Source organism: Penicillium roqueforti (assembly GCF_015533775.1).
Source record: "Penicillium roqueforti strain LCP96 04111 chromosome Unknown scaffold_15, whole genome shotgun sequence".
Taxonomy (NCBI): domain Eukaryota; kingdom Fungi; phylum Ascomycota; class Eurotiomycetes; order Eurotiales; family Aspergillaceae; genus Penicillium; species Penicillium roqueforti.
In genome coordinates, this window is record NW_024067579.1 from 604,145 (window position 1) to 618,567 (window position 14,423).

The 14,423-nt window shown below is 52.2% G+C and overlaps 7 protein-coding genes across 7 annotated transcripts; 4 read left to right on the plus strand and 3 right to left on the minus strand.

The window, feature by feature from the left end:
• Positions 1–282: 282 nt before the first annotated feature.
• Positions 283–987, plus strand: LCP9604111_6104 (Hsp20/alpha crystallin family protein; the record flags this gene model as incomplete). Its single annotated transcript, XM_039073989.1, has 1 exon — positions 283–987. The coding sequence occupies one exon, from the start codon at positions 283–285 to the stop codon at positions 985–987; it is 705 nt and encodes a 234-aa protein (XP_038928139.1).
• Positions 988–1,715: 728 nt separating this feature from the next.
• Positions 1,716–3,635, minus strand: LCP9604111_6105 (uncharacterized protein; the record flags this gene model as incomplete). Its single annotated transcript, XM_039073990.1, has 1 exon — positions 1,716–3,635. One exon carries the CDS (start codon positions 3,633–3,635, stop codon positions 1,716–1,718), a length of 1,920 nt encoding a protein of 639 aa, XP_038928140.1.
• Positions 3,636–5,130: 1,495 nt separating this feature from the next.
• On the plus strand, positions 5,131–5,725 carry LCP9604111_6106 (ATG3/ATG10 family protein; the record flags this gene model as incomplete). The annotated part of the gene is made up of 2 exons (XM_039073991.1): positions 5,131–5,487; positions 5,552–5,725. 2 exons carry the CDS (start codon positions 5,131–5,133, stop codon positions 5,723–5,725), a joined length of 531 nt encoding a protein of 176 aa, XP_038928141.1.
• A 115-nt stretch (positions 5,726–5,840) lies between these two features.
• LCP9604111_6107 (U2 snRNP complex subunit MSL1) lies at positions 5,841–6,523 on the minus strand (the record flags this gene model as incomplete). Its single annotated transcript, XM_039073992.1, has 3 exons — positions 5,841–6,116; positions 6,175–6,391; positions 6,450–6,523. The coding sequence occupies 3 exons, from the start codon at positions 6,521–6,523 to the stop codon at positions 5,841–5,843; spliced, it is 567 nt and encodes a 188-aa protein (XP_038928142.1).
• Positions 6,524–6,780: 257 nt separating this feature from the next.
• Positions 6,781–8,028, plus strand: LCP9604111_6108 (WD40 repeat domain-containing protein; the record flags this gene model as incomplete). The annotated part of the gene is made up of 4 exons (XM_039073993.1): positions 6,781–7,003; positions 7,062–7,648; positions 7,696–7,933; positions 7,988–8,028. 4 exons carry the CDS (start codon positions 6,781–6,783, stop codon positions 8,026–8,028), a joined length of 1,089 nt encoding a protein of 362 aa, XP_038928143.1.
• A 310-nt stretch (positions 8,029–8,338) lies between these two features.
• Positions 8,339–9,602, plus strand: LCP9604111_6109 (lipase family protein; the record flags this gene model as incomplete). The annotated part of the gene is made up of 2 exons (XM_039073994.1): positions 8,339–8,560; positions 8,625–9,602. The coding sequence occupies 2 exons, from the start codon at positions 8,339–8,341 to the stop codon at positions 9,600–9,602; spliced, it is 1,200 nt and encodes a 399-aa protein (XP_038928144.1).
• A 398-nt stretch (positions 9,603–10,000) lies between these two features.
• Positions 10,001–13,864, minus strand: LCP9604111_6110 (WW domain protein; the record flags this gene model as incomplete). The annotated part of the gene is made up of 3 exons (XM_039073996.1): positions 10,001–10,540; positions 10,611–11,217; positions 11,268–13,864. 3 exons carry the CDS (start codon positions 13,862–13,864, stop codon positions 10,001–10,003), a joined length of 3,744 nt encoding a protein of 1,247 aa, XP_038928145.1.
• Positions 13,865–14,423: the final 559 nt, after the last annotated feature.

A 14,423-nucleotide genomic window follows, 5' to 3' on the forward strand; every position in this document is an offset into this window, starting at 1 on the left:
TATTAGAGTAGTAGTATTCAGCATATAATGTAACGGAATACATAGAATCAAGTGGTTGTTTCTCGAAGTTGGTGGAAGTTGCTGGCGGCCGGTCGAATGTGCCATCCGTTTCTGGACGATTCCGGAAGTATAGCAACCACCATCAACTATAACGAAGCAGAACATATAAAATAGCAGATATTCCAGGACAATTAGAACAGAACACAATATTCAAGACAATCTCTCAGATCATCTATCATCATTCTTCCAATCTTCAATCCAAGAATCCCAAACTCATCTACAATGGCCTTCTTCACTACTCAATCCGGCCTTGGGCCCCTCTTCGTCCTCAATGAGCACGAGCTTGCCAACCAACTCAAGTCTCCCCAATGTTGCAAGTCCAACCAGTGCACCAAGTCAAGCCAATGCACCAAGCCCAACCAGTGCACCAAGTCAAGCCAATGCACCAAGCCCAACCAATGCACCAAGATCCAACAGTGCACCAAAATCCAAACACCCACCTCCTTCATGCCCGCCTTTGACGTGCGCGAGTTGACGCACGCCTACCGCCTAGACGGCGAACTGCCAGGCGTGGACCAGAGCAACATCGAGATCGAATTCACCGATCCCCACACACTCGTGATCAAGGGCCACACCGACCGCGAGTACATCAGTGACGACACCAACAACGGCTCAGCCTCAGCCAGCTCCAGCCGCAGCTCGTCAGCCGCAGGCTGGCACCAAGCCACCGTCGAAGACGAGGACGCAGCGTCGACTGCTAGCTCCACCGACACCGCTGCTTCCAGCAATGCGGTTTCCCACGCTGCCAAGGACGACCAGCCGCACTTCTGGGCGAAGGAGAGGTCGATCGGTGACTTCCAGCGCACTTTCAGCTTCACCGCGCGCGTCGATCAGGATGCTGTTCGCGCTAGTTTGAAGAACGGGGTCTTGTCGGTTATTGTGCCGAAAGAGGCTGCCCCTACGCCGAAGAAGATTCGCATTCTCTGATTTGGAATCGAATCGAGTGGTTTTGCTTTGGCTTTGAAAGCTATGCGCTTGTATAATTGATTGCATTGGGATCTCCGGGTGGCGTTTCTTTTCCCTTCCTTGCATTTTTACTTATTTTTTACTTCTATGAGTTTACTGATATGATCTGATTGGAATCTTGTTACGATAATAAATCTACATCGATGTTTATTATATTGCTATCCCGTCTGTAGACATGTAATATGCACCTGATGGCACTTGTTAGGCTGTAAGAACTTACCTCGCTACTTCGACCCTGCGTCTGTTCTTTTAAATCAAAGTCCCTTGCTTGACTAGATAACCTTACTTCGTATGCAGGAATGACCAGGAAAGGCCTGAGCCACCGAACTAGCCACACGGTGAAAGACTGAGGTGGTATCCCCACGCATGCATTAGACTAAATGGCCAAGAAAACCCTAAAATTACGAAACAACACATGGCATACGGCAGACAGAATTCATGGATTTGTGTACGCAAGAGGAGACACTAATTCCATCCAATTCCAAAAGGGTATACCTAACAAGACTCTATATCCAGATGTCCCAAACTCCCGCCAAAGTAAAAAAAACACATCAACTCCAAAATGAACTTTTGACGCCATGGGCAAAAGAGACAAAATCAAAAATAACGTCCAAGACAGGAAACTTAATAAAATCATTACCAAAATTGTCGATAAACAGAAGATGGATAAACAGAAGATGGGGAGGTCATCATATGCACAAATCTGTCTGGCGAGCATTCGTCAACCTCCGGCGGTAGTCATTGCTCCGGCTTCGAGGCCGGCCTCGCATCGGCTCGGAAGGAGACAATTCAGCGTCAAGGTCTAGGTCGTCCTGCAAGTAGCCTGGGGACGTGATGGTGGGCAGCGGGGGAGCTTCAACGCTTGATTTCTTGCTCCAGATGCTTCCCAGTTGGCTGTTGGACCGAGAGAGTTGTGTAGCGTACTCTTCATTAATTTGATATTCAGAGGCCGACCTGCGAAGTCGCTCCTTCGTTTCAGTAGTGTGCTGTTGGTGACTGAGTGGTGATTCTCCGGTTATGGTAGACCCCGTACTAGACGCAAGATCAAACGATTCCATAGACAATCGATCTCCATAGAAAGGCCCCTTGGTGAAGCCTTGACACTGTGGAACATAAACCAGGGAGGTGGATTTGACTTCGAGGAACGAGTCGCGCGAAGAATATTCCGTGTATCGGGGCGCACACAACGTTGACCGACGCGATCGCGATGGAGCGAGGTGAGTCGGGTCGCTTGAATCGTACCAGCGAGCAGTGGCTGGATGCAGCGTTGAGTAGTTCTCCGACTTTGTCACCAAGGTCAGGGAAGGCTGCAATTTATCGCTCGATCGATTCGGCCTCGGGATACAGACGTTCTTTGAGCTGTCTGCACCACATGAGCTAGATGTTTGTGAGTCAGCAGAACTGTGAGTTCGGCTCCGCTGTACGGAGTGGACTGAAGTGGCAGAGCTGTAGCCACTGTCGGACTTGTTGAGGGATTGAGAAGTGCTCCGGGAAAGACCAGCGTCCAGAGCACCCTTTTCCAAGTGAATTCTTGTATCGTCGAAGAGGAGAATTCCTTCATCTTCGGAATCCCCAGGAAACAGTGATTTTGTCCGAGGGTGGACTGTGATAGTAGGAGACTTTTCGAAAGAGAATGGACTGCCTGGAACATCGTCCACTTTCTTCAAGTCGGGCAGGGACGTAATCTCCAGCGTGGACTTCCTGGTTGGCCCTATGACCTCTATGTTCTCAAGCCCAAGTCCAGAGCCTGGAGCGCCGGGCCCATCCAAAGGAATTCGGTCGCTCGGACATGGGGAGGCCGAACCATTTACAACTCGCAAAGACCCCAACTTAAGTGCCCCGAGCTGAGTATATCGGGCATCCATCGGACTCGTCGGACGCGCCGGAGATGGCAAACGCAGCGATCGCTGGGTCGAAGGCAATGGCCATTGCAAAACGGTTACCTCCGTCGGATCCTCGATCGGACATTCAGGCTCTCCAATGGGCGAAGGGACGCGTCGGATTGCGCCTGTTGTTCGTCTTGTGGCAACCCCGGGTCGTGTCAGGAGCGATCGTCGACGCGTTAATGAGAATCGTTGGTTGCCAACCAAGAAGTGGGTGTTGGAGGATGTCGCATCCCCGATGTGGTTTTCATAAACAGCGCTGTTGTGTCTCCGTAAGGGAATTCGAGTCGAACTGGCCCGCCTTGGTGGCTGCTCAGAAAGAGGCGAGCGTTGGGAAGATGCTTCCCAGGCTTCCGATTGGTAGGACGTTCTTCTCGAAGAGCTCGCGCTCAACAGGGTTGGACGGGTCGGATGACGCTGCGTTGGACTCTGCTCATATATAAACGTTCGATCCTCAATCGGGGTCTCTTCGGACGACTCTGTTTCAAAAAGGGTAGGTGGGATCTCGGCTTTCTTGGGATAGCTACCCCTTTTCTCCACAGGGGCACTGGAGATAGTGTTGCCAACCCAAGGGTTTTGCCATCCTATTAGCCCTGATCTGACCGTTGGAGAGTCTGATTCCCGTTCAGAACTTTGGCCGACATAGAACTTCTTTGTCAGGGGCTTTGAAAGGCGGTTGGAACGGTGGGTCTCGTCTTTGGCTTTGCTCGAATGAATGTTGCCCATGACTTCAGAAGCAGATGCAATTCAGATATGCTCTGGCCAGATTCAACTGGGCATGCAGCAGGGGCGAGAATGATATACAATTAGAATAAGGGCTTGGTGACAGTATGATCACTGTTCCCCGCACGACGATAGGGTGACCTAGCCAGATGGAATTTCCAAGCTTGTCCCGATAGAGCTTTTCAGATTAGATCGCACCCCGGACTACCGACGCCAAGCAACGCCGTGATTGATCGCAGGAGACGTAATCCGAGCCCCAAGCTCGTGCAACGGCTGGGTTGGGAATTGAGCGTACGATTGGCGGCTCAGGGTTCCCCAACAATCCCGGAGATAATGGGGAGGACCGCGTTTCGAATTGAGTGCGATGCAGAAAATGGTTGGACTGGAGAGATGGACGGCTAATGACGGAGAGAATTGAGGTAACGTCGAAAGCAGATAGCCCTTGGGAACCGGAAAGTCCCCTTCTTATCCAAAGCAGGATTTGAGGCGTTCACAATCTCAGCTGCCGGGGAGGTCAGACCAGGTGCCCAGGCGTAGATCGGAATCAGCAGATACACGATCGGATCAACATTAAGATTATAGACAGACAATTTGCAAAGAACAGAAATAAAAAAAATAAGAAAAATTCACAAAAAAAGAGAATAGTGGGAATAGAAATTGGGCAGGATAGTGTCACTGGGGGGACCACGATACATAAGAAGGTGGGGAGAGAATCAGACAAACGAAGTGTATATGCAACTAAACGCTAGAAACAAAAGAAGACGCAAGCATTCTTTTTTTTCGCCACTAAAAGACTTGTATACGCGCCTTTGCATCAGATGAAGCTGCATGCAGAGGAATGCAGAGGACAAGGAACATCTCCACGCGGGACAGGTACCTCTTCTGCCGGAACCGGGAGAGAAGGATGTATCTAGTACGTGAGCTTAGTATGTAGAGGCAATACATTATGAAAGTACCAGGTACCTCATTGCACACGTAGTATCCCAACAACTCCATTGTTGCTTTCTTCTCTTTCTATAGCCAGTCTGCCGCAATCGTCTCTCCTTTTCCTCTCATCTTTTCCAATATCGGATGTCTTCTCCTCTATCTTTGATTTGATATACAGTAACAGTGGGATCAAGGGCTTTTACTCTTGCGAAATCCCTACCCTGACCACACCGCATTCACAGCTGAGCATCTGCATCCGGCGCTGGTACGGAGTAGCTGACAGCACTCTCCCCAGCTTCAGCCGCATGGCCGCATCTTGCTCTACGTTCCCCTTCCTGGCGCAGTCGGAGTTTGAGGTGGCATGTCAAGATCTTGCCGATCGATGCATTGCAGCCCAAAATATTGGCTGGTCCGCCATTCGACTGCTCACAAAGGTATCCCTTTTTCTGATGCATGAACCATCTAAACCTTATTTGGCCCTTGTTTTATATACGAAATAAGAATGGAAGAACTGATGGGAAATATGGTTTGGATGAAACTAGCCAGAGGGAATCGGCCTCAGAATAACAAAATGTGTCAATGTGCCCAACCCGCTAGAAGAGCCGCTAGAACCCTCAGCCCTGGAGAACCTCGAAGAATCACAGGACGAGGATCCGGTCTGCAGAATTCTAGCCCCCCAAAGGACGTGTCCACTTGTCCTGACTCTTCACCGCAGGAAGCTCTCGTTCGCGCCAAACCCCATCCCAGCTTACAGATCGATTATGACATCTTGTTGTCCCCCACATATCAAGTCCCCGTCTTGTACTTCGGCCTCAGGTGGCACAACCACGGCCCACTCGGACTAGAAGAAGTCTACCAGTATGTCGTGCCGGAACGATACAGGCAAGAATTGAAGAGTGTGGGTGTAATGGGTGGGATTAGTATGGGTGTAGGTGCATTCTCCGAACCTCGTGACAAGAGCTCATGTCTTTTTTGTTATTTTTTTCTTGTAGTACCATCCTGGATCTGGCGCCCCGACATTTTTCGTCCACCCATGCAACACCGCGGATGCCATGGCGAACATTGCAGACGCACAGAGCGTCACTCCCGGGTCATATCTCCTCATTTGGCTTGGCCTCGTTGGTCATTGCGTGAACCTGCACGTTCCACGCGAGCTTTTTGCTTAGCAGTACCAGCCAATAATCTTGCATATGCTGGAAACGCTGGGGAATAAAAAAAATCAAAATGCAAATCGAAGACTCCAAGTCTTTCTTGGTCCCCAGTAGGGTCTTATTCATTAGATTACTCCTCATCGGAGGACGCGTCCATAGGCACGTCGCTGTCTTCGTCCATCGGGGCTTCTTCGTTGTCGCTTTCCTCTTCACGCGGTCGCTTCACGCCATGGCCCTCTCCATTGGTATCGGTTGTGGGTCGTGGAGGGAGTGCACCGGGAGGAGCACCGAAGATAGACTTCTGGAGGTCGGTCGTGACGGGGGCTGGCGCAGTCTCAACTGGCGCGACGTATGTGCCCCGAAGTTTGGAAATGACATTCGATGATCCCTTGCCGTACACGATTTTCTAGACATCCATTGATTGAGCGGGGGGTTGCGATGACCGAAGCGCAATGAAAACATACCATCTGTTTGCCGAAAAAATCGAATCCTTGTAAAGCCCGGAGTGCCTGCGTACTAGCTTGGACATCCCTGAACACAATATGGGCTTGGCCTCGCATTTTGTTGGTCTTCATGCAAACAACATCGAGAACGGTGCCGTATGTGGAGAACAAGGCATAGAGTGCGGTTCGGAGATCCTGTTTCTGAATTCTTCTGTCGGGCAAATTTGTGCAGTAGAGTCTAAAAATTGTTAGCGCCAATCCGCGACAATCTCCTGTGCTTGGAAGGGCAAGCTCACGTCTGGTTAGGAGCGCCAGTAGCGACAGCCTTGCTGTCAGCGCCTCCACGGGCGGGCTGTGATTTTGAAGCCATTTCTTGGATGATTAGAAATGGGAGAGATTCTGCCGTTTGACTGAAGGAGCAAATGAGATTGCGTATGGGAAAACAAAGCTCAATCGCGTGTGGTGTCCATTACCACTCAAAACCTCGACATAAAAGTAGCTTGGGGTCATGTGATGTACCCACTTACTAAGCACCGTCATCCCCCAGCTCCCCTCCTGATCCCGCAACTACAACAATCAAGTACACAAGCACGACGGTAGAGAGATCCTCCTGTCGTTATTATCAATATGACCGCTCCTCAGGTTCACCATCTCTTCCACGCACCAATTGCAGACCACTCGTTCTCATCCGATAAGAAGACACTTGCTGTCGCTCGGGAGAACAATGTGGAACTGTATCAACAATCAGGCGACAAGTTCGCGCTGAGCGATGAGCTCAAGGGCCACGAGAAGACTGTCACCAGCGTTGATATCGCTCCCAACAGTGGCCGAATTGTCACTTGCTCACAGGGTATGTTTTGGCCAACCTCCTTTTACTATACTATATACAATACCTAACGGTTGTATAGACCGCAATGCCTACGTTTGGGAGCAGACCCCTACTGGATGGAAGCCTACCCTGGTTCTTCTCCGAATCAACCGTGCCGCAACCTTTGTGCGCTGGTCTCCATCGGAGCAGAAGTTCGCCGTCGGCTCCGGCGCTCGAGTGATTGCAGTCTGCTACTTTGAGGAGGAGAACGACTGGTGGATCTCGAAGCACATCAAGAAGCCTATTCGCAGCACGATCACAACCCTGGCATGGCACCCGAACTCCGTCCTGCTGGCAGCCGGATCGACCGATTCTCACGCCCGAGTCTTCTCGAGCTTCATCAAGGGCATTGATACCCGCCCAGAGCCCAGTGCGTGGGGAGAGCGTCTTCCTTTCAACACCATCTGTGGCGAATATCTAAACGATACTGCTGGTTGGATTCAGGGTGTTGCCTTCTCTCCTAGTGGTAATGCGCTGGCCTTCACTGGACACGATAGCAGTGTGACTATCGTGTACCCGAGCGCTCCAGAGCAGCCCCCGCGGGCGATGTTGAACATCGCTACCCGGTTGCTGCCGCTTAACAGTCTTATTTGGAACGGCGAGACTGAGATCATTGCAGCTGGACATGTAAGTCATTCCTTTTCAGTAATACGACTTGCGCTAACCGTACCTAGGACTGTGAGCCCTTCCGTTTCCACGGCGACGAGAATGGATGGCAACTTGCTGGCTCTCTGGAGAATAAGGCTAGAGAATCCGGAGGTGCCCGCGAGGAGTCTGCTTTGAACATGTTCCGGCAGATGGATCTCAAGGGCCAGGCCCAGGCGGACACCAAGCTCAAGTCCACACACCAGAACACTGTGCACACCATCCGGGTCCACGAAGAAGCCGGCGGGGTTGTGAGCACCTTCAGCAGTAAGATCACCGTCCTGAAAACTTGAGATGTACGAGACTAACATATTATTATAGCGAGCGGTGTCGACGGCCGTGTTGTCATTTGGACCGTCTGATTTGAACTACGTTTGAATGCTGACCTCAGTCCATGGTAAGTATGGTTATATAGTATTGGATAGAATTTTTCGAGTACATTCTAGTCTCTCGTGACATACACGTAGTTGTAGATCTATGTCTGTAGACTGTATGTTGTGCTCCCCGGTCGTACCTTCCAAGATTGATCGACATAAACCGACCAATGAGGAAATCGATGACATAATAGAGTTACCCCGGATTCTGGTCACCTCTCCACATCACGCGGTCATGCTCTCTTCCTTTAAAGATGGATTTATACCCTCCCTCCTACCAAATTCAGTATGTTAAGCCATGGCTAGCATTTTACTCCTTCCTTTGCTACTATATATCTGTTTCCTGAGCTTCGTCTCAGCCCAAAACAAGACGAACCATGTCTCAAACGACCTATTCAACTCCCTGGAGGAGTTATCCCGGCTAGTGGATATTTCATACTGCGTTGGAACAACGGGAGTACAGCAGCCATTTCAGTGCCTCAGCCGCTGCGATGAGTTTCCTGATCTAGAACTGGTAACCGTGAGTCATATCCCTAGTCAACTCTAAAAGACACACCCACTAACCTAATCCAACGATCCCGTAGACCTGGAACACCGGCCTCCTCCTCTCCGATTCATGCGGCTACATGGCCCTTTCCCACACCCCCTCCGCCAAACAAATAATCCTCGCCTTCCGCGGCACCTACTCAATAACAAACACCATAATCGACCTATCCGCCTACCCCCAAGCTTACGTCCCCTACCCTGACCCCGAAGAAAATACCACTACCATCCCAATTCCCACAGGACAGCACTGCGAAAACTGCACCGTCCACGCCGGCTTCATGCTCTCATGGCTCCAGACCCGAACAACAATCCTCCCCCAGCTCTCCCTCCTACACAAAAAACACCCAGATTACGCCATAACGCTCGTCGGCCATTCCCTCGGCGGCGCTGTCGCAGCGCTAGCAGGCCTCGAGATGCGTCTAAAGGGCTGGGATGCAACGGTGACGACGTTTGGGGAGCCGATGGTCGGGAACGAGGCGTTCGCGGCATTCCTAGACGAGCAATTCGGACTCGGGGATGGGATAGCGATACCCCCGCTTGAAGGGGGGATGCGTTTTCGTCGTGTGACACATGTTGGGGATCCGGTTCCTATGCTGCCGCTTGCGGAGTGGGGATATCGGCCTCATGCTGGGGAGGTTTTTATTACGAGGGAGGAGCTGCCGCCGCGTCGGGAGGATGTGGTTTATTGTGTTGGTCGGGAGGATCCTGGGTGTATTGCCGGTGATGGAAATGAGAGGGTTTTGGTCAAGTTGTATCGGGATTTGAATGTTCCTGTTGGGTTGGTTGGTTCTAGTAGCGAGGGGTGTCGGTCGAGCGGTGGTGGTATGTCTGAGGAACAGGCAGTCTTGGAACGTGCGTGTTCAGATCTTCCTGGTCGCGAGGATAGATTATCGCCTCTCCGATGGGATTGGTCTCTTATACCGGCGAGGTATCGGATTTGGGAGCTTTTTTACGCTCATCGGGATTATTTTTGGCGCATTGGTCTTTGTGTTCCAGGGGGAGATCCAACTGGATAAAGTAGTATATCTATTTATTCTGTTGGATGCTGGCGTTGGTTGCTTTTTTACTATTGATATACCCCATACTGTACATTATCAGGTACCTTGCTTTACGAGAAACTCCTTTCTTTCTCTGATATATATCACCTATTTCTAAGATTACTTCAGAACAATCGCAAGTGGAGCCTTTATCAAATCAGAACAGCGGTATAATTATCTCAATATCAACAGGGCATGAACATAAAACTAGGGCGCATAACTCATGCTAGGACAGAGAAGAAAAGCAGCAGATATACAAACACGCCAAAAAGGACAAATGAAACCCATCAGACAAAAGAAGAGCAACAAGAATGCTGTGCAAGAAAAAAAAATAGTCCCTCAATACATATATAAAAATACTCAACCTTCAAACCTCATCACCGCCCATGATCCAAAGACGGCACAATAACCGGCCCAAATTTAACCACGTTCCCAAGCGCCCCTTCACCCTGAACCATAAAGTCCGCCGCCAGACTCAATTTACCGACCGCGGCAGGCGGGACATGGCCATATGAAGGATTAACCGCCTCAGGGTCATAAGCGACAATAGCGACGTAGTTCCGACGTGCCATGAGCTTGCGGTACTCACGAGGCTGGCCGTTGACGTCCGTCTGGAAGATCTCCATCATGTCTTCCTTGGTGTCGCTCACCTGGCCGGAGGATCTGTGGCCGTTGGCGGGGATGTAGAGGGGCTTGCTGTGGCTGTGCAGGAGCTTGATGATGTACGAGGGCGGCGGGGTGTTGACGACGGGCGAGGCGATGAGTTGGTACATTGTCTTGTGGTCGGATGGGTTTGAGGGGTCGTGGACGAGACCTGCGCCGCAGACGTTGACGGCGCCGGAGAGGAAGGTCATACGGATTGATTTTTGGTGCGCGATGCCTTGGAGTGTACGGATGAGATATGTGCGTTCGAGGTCCTGGGTTGGGTTAGTATGTATGTATGGCTTGAGGGTGGATGTTTTGTGATTCATTGGAAAAGGGACAAACCTTCGACTCGTGTGTCCATTGGTCGCGTAGCTCGTCCATCGAGTTGAATTCGCCAAATGGACTCAATATACCACCCATCAGTCCGGATTTACCTACGGCTCTCTTTACCGAGTCAAAGCCTGAGCCGACGAACTCCTTGGCGCCGACCACCCCGGCTACTGAGCTGGTTACCTTGCCTAGTACGTTGTATGCGCCGGTCACGGCTCGCTTTCCTGTTGCGACGGTCTGGACGATGTGTTCTGCTGTCTCTAGGCGGGGGTAGATGAGGGGCACGGCGATCATCCAGATACAGTGCTGTACGCTGGGTGGTAGCATTGCAACCTTCGGGAACAGACCCTGGTACGTGGGACCGGCCATGACTTGGTGTGGGTTTCGTTCTGATCGGCAATCTGGTCCGACGACGACGACGCCGGGACCGAGGTATTTAACAAAGTGCCAGCCTGTGCCGGTTATAGTGAAGAGGTCCATGTCGTTGCTGACGTTACGGAGGATGTCGAGAGTTGTGTGATGCTGGAAGAGGAGATACATCTCGATACCGATGCGGCCGATGTTCTTGAACATGTTCGAGAACTGCATGTGCTCGGGATACGAGCCGAATCCATCGAAGCTGTGGGTATGTCAGTGCTGCTCGTAGACTGTTATTGTATGGGGACTCACATGTCATGATCATCGATCTGGCAGACATAAGGAATCTGCGCAAATGACTCCCTTATGTGGGGTTGATCGAAGTGGCTGGTGTAGTAATGGAAGTACGCGTAAGAAACATCCTGCTCGTTAGCCGCTGTCCAAGGCGCGTTCTTTCTAGCCTCTTTCCCGCTGATGGTCAACCACTGCTTGAGAGACGGAATCTCTTTCCACATGCGATCCGCATAGATCTGACCACCCAGACATAACTGGGCGTGGAAGCCTCCGATCTCATTGTGCTTTTGCATGATATCCCTCCACATGTAACCGACGCCACCCAGACGAGCCCGCTCACCAGCATTAACATTGAGCGAGAAGTCATTTCCAGAGGTAGCAATGAACCGCCAGTTGGTTTCGTATCGACCAGCGACAAGAAACTCGTAGCGAGTGCAACCAAGGTGTGAGGTGATGGCGTATGTCCATTTAGCAGGACCCGCATCGTCCATCTGCAAGTCAATCTCATACTTGTAGAATGTCCAGCGTTGATGGGCGGCAATGTTGATTGCCTTCAACTGTCTCGGATTTGGAGACAGGTCTAGACTCTGATGCATGTGGATTGTGGGTGGCTGCGCGGCATCTGTCACAAGCAGGATAGATCCCAACCAGACTCCACGTTCGAGATCCATGTTGGTGTAACGCAGATAAGGACCGAAGTAGACACCGTTGGTTGGAGCGTTTTTGTAAAGATCCATGCCACTACTCGGAGGAGGCCCAGAGAATCCAGACATTATGGGAGACTGCAGGCTTTCGAAGCCAGGGGTCAGAGGCACACCCGGCGATGCTAGAGGCTTCCCGAAAGCTGACAGACCCGGAGAAACTAGCGGGTGGGCGGTATACACACTTCCCACTGGGGACAAGGGCGTATCGTTGAGATTAAGCGGCGTAGGGCCCTTCGGGAACTCCCACTGAGTTGACTGTGTGGGCAAGTGGATGTAGTAATACTGCCCCGAGCTGGGATCCATGTGGGCAATCCACCCTTCCGGAAGAGGTGGTGGAGATGCTGGACCTGCGCCAGAGGGCCCTGGAGAAGTCACCTGGACTGTCTGATGATGGAAACCGGACAAGTCATTAGCAACAGACGCCTGAGGGGATTGTTCCTGTCCTGTTTGCTGTTGCTGTCTCTGGTCATTCGCAAAAGCGGGATGGTCCTGCGGCGACACTGCCGGTGCAGGGGAAGAGGCTTTTGTAGCAGGGTTGGGCTGGTTTACTAAGGCCGGGTGCATTATTGCGGCTCCTGCTGCTGCTGTTGCTGCTGTTGCTGCCGCCGCTGCAGCACTGCTTCGCTTTTCAGCGGGATACCTATTCGAAGCAGAAGGACCGGATACACTCGAGTAGGCGGGAGGGGGAGAGGAGCTAAGGCGCATCCGGTCCATGTCTTGTTCCAAAGCGTTCGGGGGAACCCTTCCCGGCTGTTCTTGCTGCTGTTGCTGTAGCCCAGATGCAGGGTGTATTTGGGATGGTGATCCGCCGTATGACCCTGGTATCTGAGGCGGTGGGCTGCTATATTGTCCTGGATGAGCCTGGGGTTGCGGGCTGCTATATTGACCCGGATGAACCTGGGGTTGTGGGGTACCGTATTGGCCAGGATGCGCCTGAGGCGGCGGACTACTATATTGACCCGGATGGCTAGCAGACGGCTGATGATCATCATTGACGACCTCACCACCCTGATAAACCGTAGGCGGCCCATGAGGGTTCGAACCCGGCTGCTCAGTCGGAGTCCACGGGCGCTGCTGCTGCTGCTGCTGTGGGACAATCGGCTGCTGTCCCGAGTACTGCTCTGCTCGTCTCTGTGCAGCGACGCTATGCGACGACTGGATACCCTGCAGAGTCCCGGTGCCCGCAATTCCAGCCGCGGCATAGCGGGCCTCGATATCCGAGGTTGGCTGCTGGCCCGGTCCGACGATAGGAGTCTCCGGCGGCGGGGGCGAGCCACGCTGGGCGCGGGTTGTCGAGGTAGAACTGATGCGATTGAGCGGGCCTTGTGCGGCCTGGAGACTGGACGGGGGACGGGCTATAGACGTAGAGCTTTGGCGCTGAGGGGGCGGGTAGTATTGTTGACGGTAATCATACTGGCTTGTGTTTGCTGGTGGCTCTGGTGGGCCGGGTGGTTGTTGTTGACTGGCCGGGGGTCGGGGGTACGGTCTCGCGGCTAGGGCTTCGCGGTCTGGCGCATCGTAGCTGGGAGATTCGGGCAGCGGCTTTGGGGCTGCGCCTCTTCTTTCGGCGAGTGTTGCGACTCGGGGCTCGCGACCGTCCCGCGGTCGCAGCGATGTTGGGTATTCGTTTGGACTCACGGAGCCCGAGCCGGTGCCAGGACCAGCTGGCGGAGACCCGTATCTGATGTTGTCGTGATAGCGCTCGTTTGAACTTGAGGGGCGCATCTGCGGACGTTGACGCTCGTCCGGGTAGGGTAGCGGGGCGTTTGGTGGGGGACTGGAGCCCGCGGCCGATGCTGGGGATGATGAGTCCCGTTTGTTGATACGTAGAGGGCCGACAGTGGGTGACTCTTGTCTGGCTGGGCGGTCGAGGAAAAGCTCCTCCGGATGGAGGGCACGGCTGCCACTCATGGTGCCGTGGTAAATTGCGGCTGGGCTTGAAGCTGTAGAAGACAGAATTCAGCCACCGCAGGATGCGAGGTACTCCCAATTACGGAGATAAGCGCGAAGATCGTTGGGAACGGGTGGTAGATGCGGGGTGGGAAAACTATTTCATCTATTCATAGGAATTGTCCGAGAGTAAGAGGAGAACAGAAAAAGAAAAGGAGAGGATCAGGGAGATTATCTGTAGCCGCCAAGTTGGCGAGACGCCGACCCCGCAGGTGATGAGAATTATCACAAGTTGCTGCCTTGTGGCCTGCTACAGGGATGTAGTACGCAGAAATCGAGGCAGAGATCTATTGACATCCAGTTCCCATACATTCTAATCTATGGCTCGGCCCGAGCAGTTCCATGGAAGAACGGAATATCAGATTCCACATGTTCGTTTATATACATACAGTCCATATCCATCATCAATCATGCTAACATACAACCCTGATAGTCCCCCCAAAAAGCGAATATGCCCTAGTAAGCGCCAATGCTCTGTAAAAAAGCAAAAAAATAAAAACAAAAGAAAACTCCACTGTCC